This window comes from Mauremys mutica, chromosome 3 (assembly GCF_020497125.1).
Source record: "Mauremys mutica isolate MM-2020 ecotype Southern chromosome 3, ASM2049712v1, whole genome shotgun sequence".
Classification (NCBI taxonomy): Eukaryota; Metazoa; Chordata; order Testudines; family Geoemydidae; genus Mauremys; species Mauremys mutica.
The window spans coordinates 80,953,912-80,979,714 of record NC_059074.1 but is presented as its reverse complement, the minus strand read 5'-3'; the positions used below and the strand labels follow the sequence as shown (position 1 = coordinate 80,979,714).

The window sequence follows — 25,803 nt, the reverse complement described above, 5'->3', positions numbered from 1 at the left end:
ACAAAAGGCACATTCTTCAGATGAGTGTCGTGTTAGGAAGCAAAATTAAAGAACACTCTCTCCTCTTTCTTTCCTCAGTAAATAAATTACTCTGTACTATTTTCCATCCTCTTCCCCATTCCCCCTTCTCCTTAACATGAAAGCGCTTTTAAAGCTGGAGCTTTTAAAGGCCTGGGTAAAGAATGATGAATTTTGAAGAATTATACCATATTATTATACCATATTGGTTCTGTGGATGCTTGGAGTGTTTGATTCCTCACGATCTCATTGTAAAGGCACACATCTTAATATTAGAAAGGGCAAAACAAGTCAGTTGTTCCTGTCTCCTTCAGTTTTACTATTTTTAGTTCCTCCTGGCTTCCCAATTCAGAAAGATAAAACATTTAGCCAACCTTTGTTTTGTGTAAAAATTGATAGTTATTTAATGCCTGCCCCAGTATGGCAGCATCGTGCCCCCATCCAGTTGCATGCATAGGGAATGTTGCTATTTTAGTTGCTTCAGTTTCCGTTAGAATTCCAAGAAGAGCACAGACGGGTTCAGCTCTCATCTCTTCTTGTAGTTTGGCAGTGACTGTATTGTTGGCACCAAGACAACAAACAGTCCTGCTCTGGAGGACATTAACAAATTCATTTTGACAACTCTGGCACTATTGGCTACATGCCTTCTGAATTCAGTACGGGTAGTAACTTCTTACTCTGCTAACATGGGAATATGGCAAATGCCACTTTAATCTGCCATCGCTTTCTCTAATTGCAGCTCAGTGGAGAAGTGCAACTCAAAATGCATCCAATTTTAGAATCCTGTATTTTTTTTTCAAGCTCTAGAGAAGTATTTTAAAAAGTGAAAGTGTAGCCACTCTGATCTCCTTTTAAGAGAGGTTCCCTCAATATGAAGAATTGTAAAACTAGAAAGAAACTTCTAGAAAAGCATCCATAAAACTAAATGGAGGATTTTGTTTAGTGATCTCACACTGTTCTTGGGCTTTGGATTCCAGACACCTAATTAGATGAGAGGTAGCTGGATGTCCTTGTAATAATTGTCAAGGGTTAGAGCAGCTCCATGTCACATACTTTGAATAATTAACAGTAGAAATCCTAGTTGATGTTGGCACTCTCTAAATATCTAGACTAGTAGCTAGATCGCCTTGTTCTTGTTTGGTGTATGGCACAGTGGGTTATTGCTCTAGTTTTCACCTCTAGAGTTCAAATGCAGGTTGAGGTCCCAAATTAAGGTGGTTATGGTAGTCTCTCATCCTAACCTCTGTTTGTGTCAGAAAACAAATGATTGGCAGCGTTTGCTCAATAGGAAATGGAATAGTGGTAATGCTGTGGGTCAGGACTGAGGTGTGCATAGCACAACTATAAGTGGGAGTTTGCACAACACCACACCATGCCTACATCTGAAACTAGTATTAAAATACTAATCTCCCAGTCACCTGGACTACTACATAGCCTATGGGGTTCACCAATCCCAGCCTCATAATTATAGTGTTTCCTTTCTGTTGAAGATGCAGGGAAATGAGGCGCCTATAGAGCGGGCGGGTGAATCCTCAGACACAAGGTCTTACAATAAATATTCATTTTTTTCAGTCCAAAGGGGTGGTGATACAGAGCTGCTTAGTAGTCTAGCTAAGGCCAAGAGAAATACATTCTCCTTTTTTACTTTCACTTTTAAAACTTTTTGCTTTACACTACTCTTTACTTTTTATTCCGACTGCTAATTAAGAGGAATATTGAGGTGGTGTATTCGATCCCAATTTAAGGGCCTTTGTTTCACTTAGAGCCTCCCAAAACAGAGAGCTAAAATAATATAGATCTGTTCTAATCCATAACCATTGATCCTAGCATATGTGAATCACTTACTACATGTAAGAGTGACTAGGAACTAGCACTTAAATCAATTTTAATAAGAGTTTAAAGGATTGCTTTTACATCCTCAAATATCTTAAACAACTACATAACTACTGGCAAAAAAAATAGTTTTACAGTAAATGGGTGAATACAGTTTTGCTCTCAGGAAGAAACATAAGCCATTGGAACTCCCCACCCCCCCTTGTTTTTAAAGACAGTGTGTATTTAAGACCCAAGTATCTCAGTGGGATGGGGTGGGGGTTGGTTATGGATAGAGACAGATTAAAATGAGAAACGTCTTCATTACAAATAAGAGTTTCCTTCTTGTCAACTTTCTAAAGCAATTACTGAATACTTTTTCCTTCCTTCTCATAAACACTCATCCCTAAGTTTGATTTTTTTTTCCCTCCAGTACTTAACCATTAACACATTACTAATTGACTTAATTTCCTTGGTCACAAAACAGGGAATAATTTCATCTTCTCTCAGTGGTATTTTCTCCCAACTTTCATTCTTTTCTCTGACGATCCCAAAGTACTTCCCAAAGGTAGAGAAGTATGATTAACTTAATTTTATAGATGGAGAAACAAAGGCATTGATCAGTTGTGACACACATCACAGTGATCAGTGGCTGAACTAGGAATTGAGCCCTGGTCTCCTGACCTCCGGTTCACTGTTTTGACAACAAGACTATGCTGCTTCTCTTTGTATTAATTTAGCAAAATGAGTCTCCAAAATGTGTTTAAAAGTAAAATTGCAATCTAACCAATTATTATAAAGTCTGTTCTACAATCAGCATAGCATAATATTTCAGTACCAATATAAAAGCAATTATCTCTAATGTAAAATATTAACATTCAGTCACTATAGTATCTGGATGTGCTTTACATAATTTAGATGAGCAGTAACATTTCACAAATATAGAGCTCAATCCTTTGCCCACTGAAGTTAATGAAAGAGCTCCCATTGTCTTCTGTGGGGCATGATCAGGCACATAAGCAGTTCCAACAAAACAAACAAACAAAATAACATTGCATTTTTTCTTGAACTGATCACTTGATGATTACCTGTTCGGTTCATTCCTTCTGAAGCACCTGGCATTGGCCACTGTCGGAAGACAGGATACTGGGCTAGGTAGATCTTTGGTCTGACTCAGTATGGCCGTTCTTATGATGATTCTTCAGTCCTTCCGTACTGCTATTGAAATCAGAGTTTTACTAAAGTAAGGACTGAAAGGTCAGGACTGCTGTCAGTATTTCTTGCAATGAAAGAGATAAATGATAACTGGCAAAATATGTTACTGTTTCTTCTGTCCATGTTTGTCTATATTTTATTTGGATCAATAAATCAAATCAAAATATAAAACTTCCCTGTGCTTGCATGCCAGATTTGTTCAGGAAGGGATTACTTTTATGAATGTGGGAATTGGTCAGTCCCCCTGCCCATTCATTTCTCTGCTGAGCCTACCAACAATGGTGTTAAATTGCTACAACAATTTTGTGACATCCCTCTGCAGGACTGAGATCTCCAGCCTTATTTTGCACAGCTGGCAAAAGGTCTTTAGATGGCTCCAGTTGTCAGTTATCACTGACATGAGCCAAATTCAAACCACTGCTGTAGAAGGGAAAGGCACCGTATTACCAATCCCTTGACCCATCCAGCCTCTTTGGAAGGCTGATGCTGAGTTTATTGACTTTTTTTAGTGCTACATTAAAGGTGTTGTACAAATCTACTGAATAGTATTAAGTAATGTTAGGTCCCCAAAGAATCAGTGAAGAGTAATATACACAGAAAAGTCTATTATGTCTCTTACAGCAATAGACTCAGAAAGCTTATGGTTCTCAAATTACATCTGATTTGGAGAGCAACAGCAATTGTGTTTGGCAATGAATCTCACATTTCTTGTGTTTTTCCCAAGCTTGCATAATACAGTGAGTTCCCTGCATTAATGGGCATATGCTATTTATTGTGTAATTGATATGGAAGTCTCTCTTGAATGCTGAATAATACTCAATGTAAACAGTTTCTAAACTTGTTTGAGGTTAGAAGGGACCAATGTGTATTCCAGAATTTTAAGGGAGAAATAAGTATTTTGGGGTTTCTTTGGTTGCCAATCCAGTGAAAGATAGCAATTTTCTGTTTCCTTTCCCAAGCTTTTTCTTCCACTGCACACTGGATTTCTTGCTTATATCTCAATTTCTGGCCATTTTACGCCAATGCATAAAAACTATTTCTAGGTGTCTTCTCTCTTTAATAGATACTGGTTTTAGTGAGAATAGAAGAAGAGAGGAAAGGGGGGGAACACTTGTTCTCTTTCCTGACCCTTCCAAAAAGTTTGAGATTTCTCCCCTTTCTTTACTGCTTCAGGACAGCATCAAAATGCTGTTCATAGATTGCAAGGCCACAAGGGACCATTATGATCATTTACTCTGACCTCCTGTCTCACACAGGCCATAGAACTTCCCCAAAATAATTCCTAGAGCAGATCTATTAGAAAAACATCAACTCTTGATTTAAAAATTGTCAGTGACAGAGAACCACCACAATCCTTGGTAAATTGTTCCAAAAGTTAATTACTCTCCCTGTTAAAAATGTACACCTTATTCCCAGTCTGAATTTGTCTAGCTTCAGCTTCCAGCCATTGGATTGTGGTGTTACTTTTTCTCCTAGATTGAATAGCCCATCATTAAATACTTGTTCCCCCTGTTGGTACTTACAGACTGGTCACCTTCTCTTTGTTAAGCTAAACAGATTGAGCTCTTTGAGTCTGTCACTGTGAGGCAGGCTTTCTAATCCTTTAATTATTCTCATGGCTCTTCTCTGAACCCTCTCCAGTTTATCAACATCCTTCTGGAACAGTCGGACATCAGAACTGGACACAGTATTCTAGCAGTTGTCTGTTGCTGGTGTCATTGCCATATTTGACTCTGAGTCTCCCACTCTAGGGCATCTGTTAATTATTATGGGTAGAAGGGATTGCAAGCTTCTCCACAGTACCGTACCCAATTTAAACCACTATGGTAGTGTACAGAATTTCTGATATAGCAGGATATTCGAGTAGCCTACCAGAGCCTTCAAAATAAACATTGCTCAAAGGTGGTTGGTTTGGTTTATTAATTTGCTTCAGGTGCAGAGCTACAAACCTTCTAAAGGCCTCTAAACACACACTTCGGTAGTAATCAGTAAATGATTGGGGTCTGACATGCAGCTGATAAAATGGTGTTTAAGGTAATTATAATTACAGCAGCTGAGAGAGGATAAAATTGGAATAATTCCAGTGCCCGAATCAACCAGAGGTATGGATGCGATTTTGTCACAGTAAAATTAGGCAAAATTCATGGGGCAGTCATGGTAAAAATGTACAAAATCAGGATATGATCACACCAGGGCTGTGCCCTGCTGCGGGGCGGGGCTGAAAGTCACAGAGAGCTGTTAGTCTCAGAATCCGTGACATCCATGATCAAATCATATCCTTAGCCATAGGCTCCTAAATAGGAAAAATGCATGATGGCCATGAAAGAGTAAGTCACAATTGTGTAGGGGTCCAATGTGTACAAGAGCCCTGAAATTCAGTTGGTGGCTTTAGCAATAATGTAATTGTACGGTGATTACAGTAAATGAGTCAAAACCATAGGATAATTAGTGAAGTTTATAACTTGTGCACTTGTAAATATTCCTATGAAATGCAACTAAACTTAGTTTATATTAGGTCATCCTGGAAAAGTTCTACTTACCCACTTGCTCAAGGCCAGAAACATTTTTTTTTGATGGGCAAGCCATTTGTTATTTTGTAATAATTCATCATCATGGTGGACGGCAGGAAATTAGGGGCTGATCAATGGCACCTTACTGGGAAATTGCAGATCACAGTGTTGCCAAAACCTTACACAGACGCACTGAAAATAACTAGTATGGCTAATAATACAAACCTAATTATGGAGGCCCCAAAAATTTTACTGAGACTTCATAACTGTACATTCAAATGGGCAATATGAGTCAAAGGAAAGGAATTAATGGGGGGATGATTCTATATTATTACGTAAGATGTAGTTGCGGTTAATCCTTAGCTATTTCTACTAATATGATTAGCTAAGAAAAAAGATGCATACTAAATAATATGATGTATAACTAATTAATTAACATGATGAATTCATACTGTGGTAAAACAGTTGAAAGTGGAAATGGGCATATTTCGAGGAACCTCTGAGAGCCTCAGTGGGTTTTTTTTGAGGGGGGGGGTGGAGGTTGGTAGCATATATCAAAATGAAACAATGTTCAAAGCCCTTTTCTCAACAGCCTGTTGATGTTCTTGATGCAATAAACAAAATAACCTCAGTTTATAACATGAGTACAATGGTAGTTTGTTAGTAAATTTATGACAACAGCAAAGGATGAGTTAAGCCAACTTTAATTCAGTAGCAAGTTATCCAGGCTAGCCTTTTCTCATGAAAAGAATAGAACTGAGTTACATATTCTCATTCACTGGTCAAAAGACACAACAGGTGAACCTCAGAAAGTTTGGACTTTGCATTTGGATAAACATCCAAAAATTCAAGTGAATCCAAATTATTTGAATCTGTGGGAAAACTGTGCTGGAAATCTTGTGTGAATAGGCTTTCTTCTCATTAGATTTTATCACTTCTATATCATGCCATGGCAAAAAAAAAATCAGCTTTTTTTTTTTAAATAGTATCTGAGTATGTCTGCACCTTTTGTAAAAATGGTTTGATCAAAAAATGATCAAAGAGCACAGTTATCTCTTCCCACCCACCCCCCAAATCCAGTTCAATCGCTAATTACAAGAGTTTGGGTTTGGTTTGTTGTTGTTTTGATTTTTTTCCTTGCTTGTTAGCTGTCTTCAACACAAAACAAATTCATCAGTGGACAATCTTATTAAAGATATTTTAGTTAGCATCTTCATTTAGGAGTTAACTTAATTCTGTCAACATATAAATACATTACCCATAGGTATTTAGAGTATATTATCTTTACTTAGATTAATTATTTCTGTTCTGTCCGAGACATTTCATAGAAATTTATGGGGTAGGGAAAGCCTGTTGAAAGTATCATTAACATTCATAACAACCAGTGTTTGAACTGCTAAGATGAATGATAGCAAGAAATAGAAGGTCTCCATAGTCCTGGACTGCTGTTCTCACAGATAGGAGAAAATATGTGTTTGTTTTTCAGCTAATATATGAACTAGCATCAAAGGTGACAGCGTGTGGTAAACAGTGGTAGCTGTTGACAGTAGGAAAGACTGATGTAAAGTGGTATTCCTCATTAAGAGTCATCGCTTATGTGAGAAGATTTCTAAGTATAAAGGAGTTTCAGACGTAAGGATATGTCTAGACTGCAATTAAAAACCCATAGCTGGCCCATGTCAGCTGACTTGGGTTTGTGGGGCTTGGGCTGAGAGGCTGTTTAATGGCAATATCTGCACAGCTGCACTGCATTTAAACAGGCCCTTAGTATGGGAGCTGGGTGCCTGAGTCAGCTCACATGGGCGAACTGCAGGGTTTTGATTACAGTCTACACCAGGGGTCGGCAACCTTTCAGACGTGCTGTGCCGAGTCTTCATTTATTCACTCTAATTTAAGGTTTCGCGTGCCAGTAATACACTTTTTAGAAGGTCTCTTTCTATAAGTCAATAATATATAACTAAACTGTTGTTGTATGTAAAGTAAATAAGGTTTTTAAAATGTTTAAGAAGCTTCATTTAAAATTAAAATGCAGAGCCCCCTGGACCATGGCCAGGATCCAGGCAGTGAGAGTGCCACTGAAAATCAGCTCGCGTGCCATAAGTTGCCTACCCCATGGCTACACATACCCTAAAAGGCCAGGACCCCTGAAATCAAGGAATGCTTCACTTTAAATATTCCCCAGGTTTCCCTTCTATACTTTAGTGTTTGTTGAACTCCATTAGAACTCATAGTTCTGGAAGCTAAACTACCCAGAGATCTGCTGAGTTACCATCATTTTTTTCTCTTTGGTGATTTAACAGTTTTGGGAATTAGAAAAAGATGGGATTTTTTTGCAACATTGTTTGCAGATGGCCCAAGAAGAGATCATTGTAGACTACCCATGATATCCACAGCATCCATGACATACTTTAAATTTTTTACCATTCTTTTTTATTTTTGTTTCTCCCCTAGCCCCAGAAGTATTACAGCTCTGGGTCACTGTACTTTTTGACATTAATATTATCAGACCGAAGAGCCAGAAGTCCTAATATGTTGTCCTTCTGTGAATCAGACCATAAACTGATATTGCTAGCAGGATGTATTATTTTATGAGTATCTCCAGTGCCATTTTTCCCCTAAATATTGCTACAGCAGTGTTACAGGAAGTCATTCTTAGTATTCTTTTCTGCTTTCTACTGTTCGTTGGGTTACTTTTCTTCAGGTTCATCCTTGGTTTTCAGATTTATAAACAATGAAGTGTCATCTCTGCAACATTCTAACACAGCAGGTGCTCACCAAGAGATGCTGTTGAAATCAAAGTACCTGCTTCTTAGTCCTTTTCTAATCTAATACCCTGGGGGTTACTTGGGAGGGAGGTGTAATTTCTCTAACCCATTAGCAGGGATAATTAAGTTTTTCCATTTTTGCTTATGTAGCTTGGGGGAAACACAACCTAAACTCAAACCCAAGTCTAAGACATAATGTTGTTCCTGATTGAGAAACCTCAAATGGAAGGACATCACAGGCTTTTAAATCAGCAAAATCTTTGATATAAGCATTTGCATGCGCTGGGGTAAAATCTGTGGAACTGGTTTTGAAGCATGTACTGGCAAATATAGCAAATCCCTGCACATGTCTTATAAAGAGGTAAGTACAAAGAACCTCATAATGATTACTTAGAAATGGTAGTGCCCGAAGATTTTTTAAAAGTGTGAAGCCTGGACACGACCACTACCACAATCTGCCTTATAAATAAACAGCAATAATATTGTATATATTAAAGTCCTCTAATCTCAGCCTTTATTAAGGAAGAAATAGGGGTTTGCCAGATTTGAGTGTCTGCTTCAAAACCAGAAAAGTAAGTGCTTGGTTAAATAACAAACCCCAAAAAAATTTCTAGACAACTTCCAAGCACACAGGAGGCGGCCCCAAAGACTACAGTGGAGAGAGGTGGTGGCTCTGGTACGCTTTGCCAAAAGGAGCAGTAAAATCCAGTCAAGCCTTGCCACCGGTTTGTACAAACAGAATCTCATGGGAACATGTCTTTAACTTGGTTACAGATGGCTCGTAGCTACCTCCTCTCCTTTGTTTCAATATTTTTTAAAGCACCTGTCGCATCATTCAGTATGCTATCCATTTCTGTTGACAGTTGTTTAGCTGTATCACCTCACTTGGAGAGTGTTGAGAGGAGGACAGTGAATGTGAAAAAGGAGTTACCAGTGTTGTCTAAGGTGAATTCTTGTCTACATCATTATAAGTTGAGGTGATTGTGGTTGTTTTTTTTGTCTTTTTATCTGTCAGTATAGTATTATAGTAAATCTCTTGGAGCAATCGCCTCATTGAAGTAAAGCCTTGTTCAGGGTGGATTTGATTTAAAACACTAGTCAGAAAGACTCAATGTAATCATAGTTTTCTACATAAAAATGCATTCTTGTTGGTTTTTATAACCTTAATACATATTCTTCACAACTCAGAGATAAATGTAGGTTTCATTTTTAGAAGGTACACGCATTTTTAAACTGATTTATTTTGAAAACTTTTCAGATTAGTTTTACAACTATAAAAGAAAATCAACGATTGGTTATTTCATTTACCAAAGATAACTGAAGCAAATATTTATGAAGTCATTGGGAGGTGAACTATCCAATTAAACAGGTTAATCATTAATATTTGGGGGATTTTCTTGCCAGGCTGTATTAGGAGGAGAACATTACCACATAGACATTTAAATTATTTTATTTAACTAAAACAACAACGTTAAGTATTCTGGATTTTTTTCTTCAACAGCAAATATAAAATATTTTAACAAAACAAGCATATGTCCCTCCCATCTCACATTTATCTCCAGACTTCTTCTCCTTGTCCAGATCTATTCCACCCCCAACAATCTTCTATTCATTGAACTTTTTGAAACTTTGCACTTTGAGAGGTAAGTAATTGACTCTGCGTACACAAATTTGCAGAGGGACAATAGAGTTGAGGTCTGTTATTTCTCATCTCTATATATTTATTTATTTAAAACATTTTTGCTGTTTACAAGCATGTTATCTCTGGAGACACAAATCCACAGTTTGAGAACTGCAAAACTAAGCATCTCTGATGGTATCTTCTAGACCAGGGATCGGCAACCTTTGGCTCACAGCCCATCAGGGTAATCCGCTGGTGGGCCAGACCAGTTCGTTTACCGGCAGCATCCGCAGGTTAGGCTAATCGCAGCTCCCACTGACCATGGTTCGCCGTTCCAGGGCAATGTGGGTTGCGGGAAGCAGCGGCCAGCACATCCCTCGGCCTGCGCTGCTTCCCGCAGCACCCGTTGGCCTGGAACGGCAAACTGCAGCCAGTGGTGGGCGCTTTAAATAGTTTTTTCCTCAAAAAGCATTTTAATAAAAAAAATCCGATTTAAATTTTTAAAATCCGATTTTTTTTTATCATTGATTTTTATCTATCCTGGCCTTGTTTTTAATTAAGGGAATTGGGCTACCAGCTGTTAATTACAATTTTGTTTCTTCATAGTAGCTTGCTCACATTGTGTTGCACTGTGTGTGTGTGTGTGTGTGTGTGTGCGCGCGTGCTATGTGTTGATATTAGTGATGGCAAGGTCGAAGAAGTAAGCCTTGCACTTGGAACAAAAAGGGGCAAGTTATTTGAAGTTTCTAGCCCAAATGGAGATCACTATGTCTTTCTTACATGATTTCTCTGTGTGTTGTGGCAAATTGCCGGTACTGTTATGCTGGGTCTCGCGCTCTTTCTTCTTTGGGGAAGGTTCAGGGCGCCATTGCTTGCCTCTGAACCGGTATTTTTAATTACCCCACTAATGTCCTTGAGGAGTGGAGTGGAGAGGGAGGGACCTGAGCCCGTCCTCTTTTCCAGATCCCAACCCAGGGGCCCTGAGGTTAGTGGTGAACCACTTGAACTGGTGGTTCCTTCCCCTAGGTTACTTCCCTCTCCTGCCCTTCTGCTTGTGGAGGGGCTTCTTGCCTTCCTTCTACACAAGCCAGGTGCCCCTTACCTAGGGTTTTTGGACTTCTCAGCCCACCACAGCACTCTTCCAAACTTCCCTTTTGTCTTTCTTCAAAACTGTTCTCTGCTTCAACTCCTTCAAACCTCTCTCTGCTCCAACCAAACCTTCCTGCTCCAACAACCCACACTGTCTGACCTGAAGCAGGGGTTTATATCATGTGACTCACTGCTGGTACTCTAATTGGCTTCAGGTGCTCTAGTTAATCTCTAGCAAACCTTCCTCTCCTTGCAGGGAATATAGGCTCCCTGCTAACACACTCCTACTGCCCTCTGGCCATGCTGTATCACAGTGTGCATATATATGTGTGCGTGCATATATATGTGTGTGTGCATATGCATATATATGTGTGTGTGTGTGTGTATATATATATATATATATATATACACACACACACACACATATATACACACACACACAGAGAAATCATGTAAGAAAGACATAGTGATCTCCATTTGGGCTAGAAACTTCAAATAACTTGCCCCTTTTTGTTCCAAGTGCAAGGCTTACTTCTTCGACCTTGCCATCACTAATATCAATACATAGCACAGGATACATTTTAATTTATAAGAAAAAAATAAGACAACAAAACACTGCACGCACAATTTTCCCTCTGGGGAAACGATGACAGAGAACAAACCACACATGACAAGTGTTAGTTGCATTACTGGAAGGGTCTCAGATACCATGATGATGAGGGCAGTAGAAGAACCTTTATAGAATGTTTAATTTTCTATCAGATTGTTAAAAGCATCCTTTATCTAGTGGCTCTTTAAAGGGACTGATTTGGTGCATTTTGCCACTTACACCTTTGACACTTGATATTTATGCAAAGGGAACAAAACCTTTCATTTAACCAAGTAAATGAATGATTCAAAAATAATTTTTTCTATGCCTTCCCTGCAGGATTTCTGAACTTTTGATTTATTTTTTTCTCACTTTCTCCTCATTCCTTCTACCACCTGGTGAGCTGCTTCCCAGCAGCCATTTGCTGCTATTTTGCTGGGCTCACTAACAAGGGATTTTTCTAAATGACTATCTTCTGGCACTTAGCCTCCATCAGCATGAGACTGCTTCAAGTCCCAATGGGTGGGTGGTAAAATGATCTCTTCTAAAGAGCTTCTTGATTATTTCTGTAGTGATTTTGCAATTATCTGTAAGAGGTGGTCTTTGAGGCTTTTACCTATATGAATTTTTTACTATGCCCAAGTTACTTTGGCTCAGGTCCTGCCCTGTGTTAGGGCAGCTTTGCATCCATCTGCCAGCACAGAGTTGTCTTAAAGCCAGTGTAAGAGGCCACTGTAGGATTCCTCCTGCATAGCAGGAAATCTCAAATAGCATGGAGCTACTGTAACAGCTCTCCCCCACCATTCCTCCCACCGCCTGGTACTTATGTATGAAGAGAGAGAGAGAGCAGGTCTCTTATACTCTGTCTGTTTCTGGTTGTGAGAATGGCCACTTGGTCCATTGGCTCCTGACACAAATTTATCCTGAGGACTGGACTGCTGCCACAATTGCCCCAATATTAGTTGAGACATCCTGTGATGTGCTAAGCACTCCTCAGCCACAGCCCAGAATTTAGGCATTCATGATACCACAGTGAGGAGGGCCACATAAGAACTAGACTAGAATAGAGTGTGGAGTGGTTTTCTCAATGTTAACGCTTGGTTTTAAAAACTTGGATACCAGAGCTGAAATTGTGGCTCCATGGAAGTCAATGGGAGTTTTACCACCGACTTCAATAGGGCCAGAATTTCACTCTAGGTGTCAAAAGATTAAAGCCAAAATTTCAAACTTGGCTACTTAAAACTAGGCTCTTGTGGTCTGCTTTTCAGAGGTTCTTAGTGTACTGGCACTTCCCATTAAAGTCACTGGGAGCTGTCTGAGCTCAGCACCACTGAAAATCAAGTCACTTTTATTTAAACATCCAAGTATAGATTTGGGTCCCTAGCTGTAGCCACCATGGTGTGAAAATTTTCTCCAAGTGTTCAATTTCTATAACTGTATTCCTCCAAATATATTTGTGCGGGTTTTTTAAAAACTGTGCAGGCTTTATTAAAGGTACAGTTGGTGCCCGATCATAGTAATTTGGGATATAATATTATACCACAAATTTCAAACTGTACACCTCTGTGGTCTTCAAACAGAGAGTTAATTTATAGAGGCTACTATTACCCCCCACCCCGTCCCAATTTTTCACACTTGCTGTCTGGTCACCCTATAAGGGACGGTGTAAGAAAAGGTACAAGGTGTGAATAATGGGAGTTCTAGAGAAGCCAGGGTGGAGAGTGAAAAAATTATCAAAAAACAGACTTAGCCAAGTTACCTTCTTTGTTGAGGATGATGACTATGCAAGATTTTAAGTTTTAAAACAAAGCCATCTCTGGAATGCAAGTTTCTTTAAAATGAATATTTGGGGTTTCTTTAACGCTTGGATGACTCAGAAATGGCGCAGAAGACTTTCTTACAATATTTATTGTTTGATTTGAAGTCTTTCGTGCTGATTTCTTATGCTTTTCTTAAGTGTTAAGGGTCCTGATTCTCATTTACACTAAAACCGCTTTGCACTTCTCCAACTGCATAAAGCGTCCTTAAGGTCAGCAGAAGATGCATTTACAACCACTTCAAGGCTTCTTTACACTGCCAGAGCAGCACAAAGTGTATATAATAGGAGTGCTTTCTCAACACCATAGCACCGTTTGCTGCAGGGCTATAATTTTGAGAGTGGTTGGTTTTGGTCTTACCTCCACCCCATAAATTAGCCATACGTGAGTTTATCTCATAACGTAAGGAGATTGGATTGAAGCCTTGTCAATGTTTTCTTCAGAAGTTTTTTATTTATTTGCCTTTTTGGTATACTATAGCTGCAACAGACTTACACTCTGTTATTAACCATTGCTAATATACTTTACTAATACACTGTAACTAGCACAAGTGGATCTCTCCTAGCTCTGATCAAACAGAACCCAGTAGTGCCCTTTTATAAACATTCGCCAGTAAAAGCTGTCAGAGTCTAAAATTAGACGTGAAATACCATCGCTAGACATTCTTCCCTCTGTAGGGCTTGCCCTTTCCAGTTTACCTTAATCTCTCAGATAGAAGCACTTCCCGTTATTGGTCCTATGAATAAACTGATAGACAGTTACTTCAGAGATAGCACCAAATTTAAGGTGAGATTGAATCAGTTGAAAATCATCTATTTGAAGCAGCGTAAATAGCTTCACATATCTCAGTGTCTCCTGAATTGATTCCCCACCCCCTGTTTGTTCATCTTGTGGGGAGGGACAGGGGAGTAATCATTATTTCAACAAAGATAGTTGGAGTGAAACACTTTTAAATTCTGAACAGTAGCGTCACCTTGACGTGCTGTTTTTCTTTGTTGTCTTTTCATTTAAAGGAGTGTTTAATCTTCACTGATGATAATGATTTAAAAAAAACCTCTTAAACCCGTCTTCAGACAGTTGTTAGAAAAGCTCAAGTTTAGAATGGGGGAAGGGAAATTACTGGCAGCCTGTAGTCAGGGGAAAGTAACTGATCTACCAACAGCAGTCATTTGGTGGAAGGATTTGGAGGACCAGGTCCTCAGCTGGTAGAAATTGGTGTAGCTCCACTGGAGTCAATCGATGAAGTTTTTAGCAAGAGTTTTCCCTGAACCTCTCGGTACTGGTCTCTGCCCAAGCACTTTTATCTCCACTGAAAATACTTTAACTCCTAGAAGTTTTTAAAATAAGCATGTTAACAAAACAAAAAAATACACCCTACCCCAAACGAACAAAAAAATAAAACAAAACCCTTTTGATAGCTTTATAACTTTTTAGTGATTGCTGGTGCATGTTTCATGGGTGATGCCTGTGGTCATGCCAATAGCTAGAAACCATTTTAAGGTGGGCAAAAATGATGTAAAGCTTTGTCCCTACATTTCACAAAATGGTATATGATATAAACTGGAATAGTAAAGTAAAGAGAACTTTTGTAAACTCCCCAGGGGTAAAGTTCCCGGAGGTATGCTTTATTTGTTTGTTTCATTTGTGAAATTACTTGTATTTGCTTAGCCCCTCAGGAAACAAAAATCGGTGGGGGGGGGCGTTTAAGTGAGATGCCATGAAGGCTTTGTATTTCACTTTACAGCTAGTGCTCATGATAAAGATACTTACTAAATACCATGTGTTGGAAAGGATCATATTTCTGTTGGGGCTCATCGGATAGCTGTAAAAATAACTCCTGTTTAGTGTTCAGTGTGGTGTCATAGACATGAGGGTGTCTGACTTTCCTTTGAAAACAGGCAGCCGTGTAACAAATGTCATTCTGCTTTTGTTTCTTTTTAGTTTTAATTAGAATAGAAGCTGTAAATAATTATGCTAAAAAGCTCAGCCATGAAGAATAACTTCTTAAGTTAAATTGTCATTAACTGAAAGGTTTAGGACAAGCAGTTGCTAACTGGTGATGCACTCATAAGAAGGTTTTTTAATCCAAATCTGTTTAAATGAAATGTGGATTAATTACAAGCATCATCATGAATAAAATGGAAATTATAAATCCTTTTAAAAACACTGCGTGCTTGTTAGAATAAACCTGACTGCATTCCTGGTGATTTAAATCTTCTATTTATTTATAGAACAAATACAGCATAGGTAGAAACAGTACAAACTACCACACCAACATGCCTCAAATCTAATCTAGTGGGGCACTTCTGGGAGCTAAAATACACCAAAATAATTGGTTTTAGTTCACACCTTTTGTTGTTTTAGTGCAAGTCTTTGTGTGGATGCTCTTGTTTCGGATTAAGAATGTCTTGTATCAAAATAGGACAGACTTAATGCTAAGTAAGAGTGTCCACAGGCAGATTGCACTGAAATAACAAAAGGTATTAATTAAAACCCAACTATGTTATCTTAGCATATGTTAGTGTGTAGACAAACCACAGGAGTGAGAGAATGCATGGAGTTCAGCTTTCAGATTCATACCATCCTTTGGCAGTCTCAGAAAGGTAGTTTTTGTGATATGGACACTTGTCTGCTTGGGAGCAGACATCCTTAGACTCAGTTCTTAAAGATCAGTGATTTTTCAGCTTGTATGTCAGAGCTGTTATGGGTGGTCTTCAGAGAGCCAGCTGGTTCTCTGTATTGGTACTCCTTGTTTCCAGATGCTAAGTTTCATTAAAAGACAGCTGAAATACATTATATACTTACCTGATATTACTTTTACAAGTCAGCAATGTATGTAGTTGCCACTATAATATGCAATCAGAAATGGAAGGGGAGACAGTCTATGCAATTGAAAGGGAAATGGTCCTCAAGAAAATCTGTTAAGATTTGGTACATACTGTGAAAAACGGAGAACCCCTGATATAGTCTACTGAGCAGCAATTGAATGGAAGTAACATTTGATCTCTACCAAGCTGAGACTTGATTTGAAGCAGCCACCAAAAGCTTAAGAGGTTCTATCTCCTGTTACCAATGTCCTGGCTCATCCAACTTCTCATGATCATTTTTTCCAATAAGTTTAACCTGATTTTTTTTTTTGTCAGAAAATTCCAAAGTCAGGGTTGGCACTCAATGGTCAGCTTCTACCCTGGTGGGGAGTACAATAGCCAAGGCTGCCAAATGTGACAAATTTTGCATGAAATTCCCAGATTTGGTTGCCCTGTCATGCATTCCCACATCTCAGCAGAATGCCCGTGTATGTGGCTGTCAAGGTTTCCTCCCCACTCTGAACTTTAGAGTACAAATGTGGGGATCTGCATGGACCCTTGTAAGCTTAATTTCCAGTTTAGACCTGGTAACGCCGCCACCAGCCAGAAATTCCAGTGTCTGGCACACTCCCTGTCCCCCCAAAACTTTCCCTGGGGAACACAGATCCAAACTCCTTGGCTCTGAACACAAGGAGAAATTAACCATCCTCCCTCCTTTTCCCCCAGACTTTCCCCTCCCTGGGTTGCCTTGAGAGGCTTCACACAGATCCAAACTCCTTGGATCTTAAAACAAAAAGGAATCAATCAGGTTCTTAAAAAGAAAGCTTTTAATTAAAGAAAAAGAAAAGGTAAAAATTATCTCTGTAAAATCAGGATGGAAAATGCATTACAGGGCACCTAAATTTATATAGCCAGAGAAAACCCCCTCTAGCCTCAGGTTCAAAGTCACAGCAAACAGAGGTAAAAATCCTTCCAGCAAAAGAAACATTTACAGGTTGAGAAAACAAACATAAGACTAACACGCCTTCCTGGCTGGGTACTTACAAATTTAAAACATGAGACTGATTCAGAGAGGTTTGGAGAGCCTGGATTGATGTCTGGTCCCTCTCAGTCCCCGAGAGCGAACAACCCCCAAAACAAAGAACACAAACAAAGACTTCCCTCCACCAAGATTTGAAAGTATCTTGTCCCTTCATTGGTCCTCTGGTCAGGTGTCAGCCAGGTTTACTGAGCTTCTTAACCCTTTACAGGTAAAAGAGACATTAACCCTTAACTATCTGTTTATGACATTGGCTGAGCTGTGGGAAGGCAGCAAGCATTTGCTAGCGGTTCTGCCTTTCTGCTCCATCACATGGGGCAGGTCCTTGAGTTTCCCTCATGCTGTTCCCCATACTGGAATACAGCAGGAAAGGAGCAGATGGGAGGAGCAGGCTGCTGCAGTAGTTGAGAGCAGGTGCAGCAGCAGAGGCCACACAGCTAGTGAGGGTAGAAGATGAGAGTGCTCAAGACTGGCCCCCATTGTCCACTCCAGAATGCCATGTCAACTCCCCCAACTACTCCCTAGGCAACCCCACCTACCTCCCATACAGCACCCCAGCATATTATCCACGCACCCACCCCAGCAATCTCAGAAGCCTTCAATCAGAGCCCAGAAACACCAGCACACCTACACCACAGCTGCAACTATACCTGCCAAGGGTTCTGCAGCTCCATGCCCTACCCATGGCCAATGCTTGGGGCAGGTGTGTTCTTCATAAGTTGAAATTTATGGTTGTATGCCCTTCAGCTCATTAAGTGACTTTCATAAAATGTCACATGTGGAGCTGTACAGAACTTGTCAGTTATGAATAGCACAAAGTTATAGTGGAGGGCTTGATCTTATTCCTTAGTCTGTGGAGACAGTTGACATCTGAAAGGTAAGTAAGCCAAACTGATACAAAGGTATGCTCAAAGCCAGTTTGCAGGAGCTGGGAAAGCTCATAATGTATATGATACACAGCAGCTTAGAACCTTTGAATCCCTAAGCTAGGGGAGCTGGAGGGAAGGGATTGGTACAATTTATTACTAGAAACCTATGAAATTCTTTTTTTTTTTCTAATAATTTTGCATTTTATTTTTTGTTAATTTCTTGTTATATCATTTTTTCCAAACTCCCTCTCCCCCCCCCCCCCGGCAGGTCGGGGCCCGCCCCCCAGGATGGGAGGGGGCATGTCCTGAGCAGCACTGCAACCCATGTGTCAGGTCACAATGCCACTTGTTCAAATTTGGCGCGGCCACTCTCCCATCGTCATGACAGAGGGGTGGCGAGGCCAGACCTGAGTAGCACTGTAATCCCATGCATGAAGTTGCAGTGCCCAGAGCAGGGATCCAGGACCAGCCTGGAGGGGCAGCAGCTGCTGCTGTTGCAGAGTGAGTTTTTCATCATATGTTGTTTTAATCAGGGCCGGCTCTAGGTTTTTTGCCGCCCCAAACAAAACAAATTTTGGCTGCCCCCCGTCCCAGCCCTGGGCTCTCCCCCCACACACCCCCTGCCGCCCCAGCACTGGGCTCCACCCTTCCCCCCCCCCACCAGTGCCCTTCCCCCACCCCTCTGCCTCCCCATCCCTGGGCTCCCCCGTTCCCCCCCACCAGTGCCCCCACACACACCCCCTGCCGCCCCAGCACTGGGCTCCACCCTTTCCCCCCCACCAGTGCCCTTCCCCCACCCCTCTGCTGCCCCAGCACTGGGCTCCCCTGTTCCCCCCGCACCAGTGCCCCCCACACACACCTCCTGCTGCCCCAGCCCTGGGCTCTGCCCCCCCCCCCCCCGCACCCTGCTTCCGCCCCAGCCCTGGGTCACTCGCTCCCAGGGCGGGTCATTCAGCAGGAATTTTGGATGTGCACAGAACACAGACAGGATTGGGTCCCATATGGTTACAGAGCTGCAGTAAAGTGGAACAGTTTTCAGCTTGTGTGATTGGAGGATATCTGGATGCATATTATAAGACTGTCCTACATAAATGAGGAAAAGTTGAGGTGCCTTTATTATTCTTTTGTTCCACTCTTTCTTTCTATGGGGAATTTGCCAATGCAATATCACTGTCTTCCTTTTAAACAAACAAACAAAAAAAAAAAAGGCAATGGCTGTTGAAAATAGCAATTCCAGTCCTAATAATCACTGGGAAGCATTTCTTGCTCAATTTTATCCTAGTTTTTCTACAGCAAGTTACAGTGGCTCAGTATATTTGATTTGGGAGAAATGAAGTAACAGCTGCCCAAATTGAGCTTGAGCACTCCTGAATTTTGAGGTGTTCAAATCTGGAAAGCAGGTGCTGGGTGTGTGGGGGGGAGGGGGGCTGTGGCTCCGCGGGGGAGCACGGCAGCATGTATGCAGCAGCGTGTCTGGTGCTGCACAGAGCCAGACAGGCTGGTCTGAGTGGCACGGTAAGGGGGCTGGGGTGTTGGAGAAGGGATAGGGGGTTCCGGGGGGGGGCAGTCAAGAGACAGGGAGCAGGGGGGGTTGGATGGGGCAGAGGTTCAAGGGGGCAGTCAGGGGCAGGGAGAAGGGGGGGTTAGATGGGTCGGGTTTGGGGGGGCAGTCGGGCAGGGAGCGGGGGAGTGGATGGGGCGGAGGTTCGGGGGGGCAGTCAGGGGCAGGGAGAAGGGGGGGTTAGATGGATCAGGGGGTTGGGGGGCAGTCGGGGGCAGGGAGCGGGGGGGCGGATGGGGCGGAGGTTCGGGGGGGGGCAGTCAGAGGACAGGCAGCGGTTGGATAGGCATGGGAATCCCAGGGGTTTGTCAGGGGACAGGTAGGGGGTGGGGTCCTAGGGGGAAGTTGGGGGAGGTCTCAGGAGGGGGCAGTTGGAGACAAGGAGAAGGGAGGCTTAGATTGGGGATGGGGTCCCAAGGCGCAGTTAGGGGCAGGGGTCCCGGGAAGGGGCAATCGGGACAGGGAGCAGTAGTTCTTAGATAGGAGGTGGGGTCCTGGGGGGGCAGTTAGGGGCAGGGGTCCCGGGAGGGGTGATCAGGGGACAGGGAGCGGGTGGGGGGGTTGAATGGCTTGGGGTTTCTGTGAGGGGCAGTCGGAGGGAGTGGATGGTGGCTCTATAGGCAGGGAGCTAACCAAGGAACTACGGCTCCCAGAGCCCCCTGTTGGATCTCAGCTTCCCTGCCGCCCCTGCAAATGGGCTGCGCCAAGCAGGTGCTTGCTTTGCTGGTGCCTAGAGCTGCCCCTGGTTTTAATTATTGTTTTTTGTTTTATTTCATGTTATTTCACATTTGCAATAAAAACACAGGGCTCTGCTTGCCACTAACAACATAAAATGAGCTACGCTATTTGGTGGATTTCAGAATAGTGTGCAACCATATGATATGTGCTCTAATACTCATTCACACTGAAGTGAATGGCTTAATACAAAGCCACTGCCTTGGAATTTCTGTGCTCTTATGAGTTGAATCAGCACCATCAGTTTAAGGATGAGATACCCCCAGCTTTAGCAGGATCATGGTAGCCACAAAATCCTTGTCCAAGACTCCAATACAATGGTACTTCAGCCTGTTTGCAGCTTTGGGGAAGATTCGGACCTGACCGTCAATGATAGCAGTGAAATGCCCCATCTCCTGAATTTCCCTCCAGGATTTTTCTGCCTCCACAACAGCTGGTGGCTTAGCGAGACCTCCCTACTGTAGAGGGAAATTCCAAACAATTTCTGACTAACAGCTTTTTAATGTGTTTGTCTGATCCCCAGCTCTGTCCCAGGGCTGCATTGATTTTAGGGATGATTGCCCCCCAGCTGTGCTTCCTTTTGAGGTGTTTGCAGCAGCTGGTGCCCCTGCAGGCTTAAGGGAAAGAGTTAGGCTGAGAAAACCCAGGGGCAAAAGGAAGGGTCTGTGTCTCCTGCTTCAAGCCTTTATTGAGTGTCTTGTTGGAGAGCTTGGCTGGCTCTGTGAGCAGAATACAGTTCCACCCGACTGTGCAGTTCAGGCAGGATTGACTCAGCTCCTCTTTCTCCCACTCCCACCCCCGGAATAAAATGAGCCAGACAAGATTGGATAAACTGACTCTGGGCACCTGGCTTCAGTCCTGGGCCCAGTGTAGTCCCAGGAGCTTTCGTAGCCCTGATCTACACTACAAACTTTGTCGGTATAACTACATCACTCAGGGATGTGGAAAATCTGACCTTACCATTGGCATAAACAGTGCTATGTCAAAGGTGGGCCTCTTCCGTCAGCAAAGCTACCGCCTCTTGAGGAGGTGGAGTGCCAATGGGACAAGTTCCCGTCAGCACAGGTAACGTCTTTACTAAGTGCCCCAGTGGTGCTGCTGCACTACTGTAAGTGTAGATAAGTCCTTTGGAGATGAGGCTTTCATTTCTGGATGTAGATTGCTATTTCTATTGCTATAATATTTTTATATTTCTGCCAAATGTCTTTTCCTTGGTTTCAGTGCATTATTCATTCATCTTAAGAATTCTTCATGGTTTGTCTTCTGTATTTAAAATTTTGTGAGATTGTAACATCCACAATTATTTAATATCCTCCTGTTCTTTCTTACTCCACTGAATAGCATAAGCCATTTTTAGTCCATTAGCCTTACGTAGTCAAATTACTTTAGATTTGTTTTGTTCCTCTATGCTGTATTTTCTGCTGCGTTCTTTCCCACCAGGCATCATCCTATTTTTCATAGTTAGGTATGTACAGTGCAAAGCAAACAATGGGTTGCATGCTGGCCATTTTGTCACTTCCCACCTATTTCACCACTTCAGCCCTTTCACCCACCACAGTCTTGACATTTGTGCTTCTTTAATAATACTCCCTGGTTTGTATTCCCAAACCAATTTGAATTTGTTATAATAGTTTCCTATTAATTTTTTTTAACCTTGCAAGTCAGCCAGTTCTAAGGTCAAGCGTAAATGCTTTTTTTGAAATCTCTGTGTGTGTGTGTGTGTGTGTGTGTGTGTGTGTCCCTTACTAGATTATATATATTTTAAAAATGTTCAGTAGTCTCTTTCCATCTCAGTGATTTCATTACTGTAAAAGTGTTTAGCGTTAGTACGAAGAAACTCTTACACCGGTCAAAGATCACTCTCTTGCCTAAAATATGATGTGTGAAAGTGACACTTCTTTTGATGGGTGAAAAATGCTGTTAATACAAATGTAATAATGCTGTTGTGGCTAATGATGGAACAGCACTGGGCCAAACAAAGAATATCCACAATAAAAATAAATAAAACATAAATGTTCCTAGATATGTTACCATGGATTTTTAAAATGCTGCAGTCTTCCGCTCATGGTTAAAATTGTGCTTTTAGGTCCCAAACTCCAGTTGACTTCAGTAATCTAGGATCAATCCCATACAGGATTTTTATTTTATTTTATTTTATGATCCTTGTTTAAATACTCATATGGTGTCATGAAATCTCCAGTTATCTAGTACTGACCTAGTCCTTAGTGGGCTATCACTAAATTTTTACCATAAGCTTATCAGTTTCTCCTGCTGCTAGTGCAGCAACAGTATCTGGAATTTTGAGATGTAATTCTTAAAAGAATTATTTGTCAGCTTCTGATAGCTCTAATTGCCTACTCAATCTTTTGGGGAACTGCTGAAGCTTCCTTCTCCTACCTCTGTTACCCTGCTTTCCTTCTTGTGTGAATGTCTAGTTATAGTATTTTAAATATATATATTTTATCTTAATTTGTAATTTCTGTCTTATTATTCTTTGTCTGTGTAGCTTATTATATTCCTTTCATAAAGTTTTCTATGACCATTAGTCATTTGAGTAAGTACTATTCAGGGTGAGTAAAGGTAACAGAATCATACTCTTAATAAGGTGTTTGGTCTTATTTTGGTACGTATTTTTTAAAACTGACAGTCAAGTTAGGAACAAACCTTGTGGATGATGATAGAAATGGCCTTCCTCTCTTTTCTCAGTAACAAACTATTAAATTGCAGGGGAAAGGCTACAGTTCAACAGTTCCCAGACTTCTATCTGTATAAAATAAAAGCATAGAAATAACTACTTGTGACTTATGAGTTCTCAAATAGTTCCCAGCACTAACAGTACTTCAAACATCTTTCCTCTGTGTTATCCTAGGTTTTCTACCCCAGCAAAGATGGTACCAAGATCCCAATGTTTATTGTCCACAAGAAGGGAATTAAATTGGATGGATCTCATCCTGCTTTCTTGTATGGCTATGGGGGTTTCAACATATCTATTACTCCAAGCTACAGGTAAGCAGGACATTTTTGACAGCTACTGTTCCAGCACTTTCCTCTAAAGTATCTGGTGCTGGCCACTGTTAAAGACAGGTTTCTGGGCTAGGTGGACTTTGGGTCTGATTCAGTATGGCAGTTCTATGTTTTCTTTTGTGCCTTTGTAAACAGAACAAATTAGCTCATCATCGGGGGGGGGGGGGAGGAGGAGGAGGAGAGGGTGGAAGGGGATTACAAGATGTGTCCAGTCTGTATTTCCTTTAAACTAATGATGTACCAGTTACTGAAAAAGCTTTTCCCAGTGCTAAGTCCATAAGTGGATGCACATGGTCCCAGAAGCTTGCCAATGGGAACATTCCTTCTCATTCAAAAAATAAAATATGATCACTGTAACATAATAAACGTAGAAACTAGCCTTTTAATAAAATATGGCAAGATCTTCTCTGTGTAGGAAGGCAAGAACTGCCAGCACAAGCTACCGGTACAAATTCTCCTTCACTAATACTGTCTATAGCTTCCTTAAACAATTCTGGTACACTATTTTTGGCTGAGACGTTAGCTAATTTCTGGAATCTTTAAAAACATGCAGGAAATGCTGTTCACTTGAACCTGTTATAAATGAATTAATATTAATCTAATAAAGAAAATCTCAATCTAGCATGAACTGTCTTATTTTAAAAAAGAGAGAGCAAGAGGCCCAGCTAGAAACCCAATATTATTAAGCATACCTCGTAATCTTTAATGTATTTATCCCTATGAGACAGGGAAGTGCTATTATTCCCATTTTGCAGAGGGAGACAAGTCACTTGCTCGAGATCACACATGAAGTCTGTGGCATAACAGGGAGTCAAACCCCAAATCTCCTGTGTCCCACGCTAGCACCCTAACCATTGGAGTATGGACTCACTTCCTCAGTGGTTTCCTCATTGCACTCAATGGGATTGCTTATGGGCTTAAAATAAAGTGTGTGTTTAAGCACTTTGCTGACCTGGTAGCTTAGAACATATTTTTTCTGCTCAGTAATACAAATATCAACGTGTGGAGAACAGAGAATAAAAGGGTGTGTGTAGGAGGGTTTCTTTTCATGCAAATCAGTGCATCAGAGATCAAAAGTGGTAAGTTTAAAACAGGATTTCCAGTCCATTTTATAGTTTGTGAGCCACAGACAGCAGCCTGCTTGACCCATTAAGACTCTTTTAAAAGGGAAGCAATGTTTACTTCACCAGCAAGTGAACTCTTATTGTAGGCTTGCCAAGATATGACACTGGGATTATTTTACAGCTTTCAGTACAAAGCAAACCCTGCTAGACACAATTTCTTAGAAAAAATAAATAAATGGCAAGTACAGGATAAAGGAAGATTCTTCAGACAGTAGGTTTGCATCTTGTCACAAAAATAATCTATTATTAAACTGTCCTGTTAAATTTACATGCAATATTAAGAGCTACAGCTACAGCAATTGTGCTATATTTCTTGCATTAAAGTTGGCAAGTCTCATGAAATCCTTTGCATACCTCATTCTTTCATGGTTATTGTGACTATATATTTTCAGATAGCATTTAGAATTTTCTGGTCCTTCATATCAAATACATTGTGTAACAATGGACCATACTCTTATGATGTATCATGAAATTATCTGAATGCTCTTTTCAGCTGTCTTCCAGAAGCTACATTTTTAATTTCTGGTGGTTTGTGTAAAACAGAATTAAATACACTAAATAGTTTTTTAAAAAATATTTATGTAAAGAAGGTTCAACCAGTGACTTATTAGTTCCTAGAATGATGTGATGCACTGTAATATGCTCTAGGCATTTTTGACAGTCTTTTAAGAATACACTAATTAAATAGATCCATCAATTCCCCCAGATCATATAAAATACCCAGTGACAATGTTAATATAATAGAAATTAGCTAACCCACACACAGTCCCACACTAGAACCTTATATCACTACTTACCAACCCTTTCCAATACCTAGCTCCTCATGGGCAAAGGCGGAAAGGAGTGACCATATAGAGCACCCTGAAAACTAAAAAAAATCTGGCTGTTACAGAGTTGGGGAGGAAGTGAATTCCAAAGGCCATGGAGAATGTGAGCTATTCACTTTGTCAGACTGATGGAGGAGATTCAACTTAGGTGCCTCTGCTGACCACAACTGTGGCCACATGTCAAGCAGAGAAAACAGTTTTAGGTTCCAAACCGCTTACAGATTGTATATGGACAGAGAGTTATTGATAGATGATGGAGATGAATAGGTCATTGTGTTAGGTGAGTATGACCCTGAAAATATCTCCTTCCTCCGCCATTAAAAATATATCACTGACTTCAGCTTGTGATGCAGAGTATGTGTTTCCTATAGAGTAAATTGA

At 40.9% G+C, this 25,803-nt stretch overlaps 1 protein-coding gene across 1 annotated transcript in view; it reads left to right on the top strand.

The window, feature by feature from the left end:
• Positions 1-25,803, top strand: part of LOC123366132 (prolyl endopeptidase) — a 167,110-nt gene that overhangs the window by 120,823 nt on the left and 20,484 nt on the right. The window contains exon 11 of the mRNA XM_045009267.1: positions 23,317-23,453. Within this exon, the coding sequence (XP_044865202.1) occupies positions 23,317-23,453 (137 nt within the window). The remainder of the gene's footprint in view (positions 1-23,316; positions 23,454-25,803) is intronic.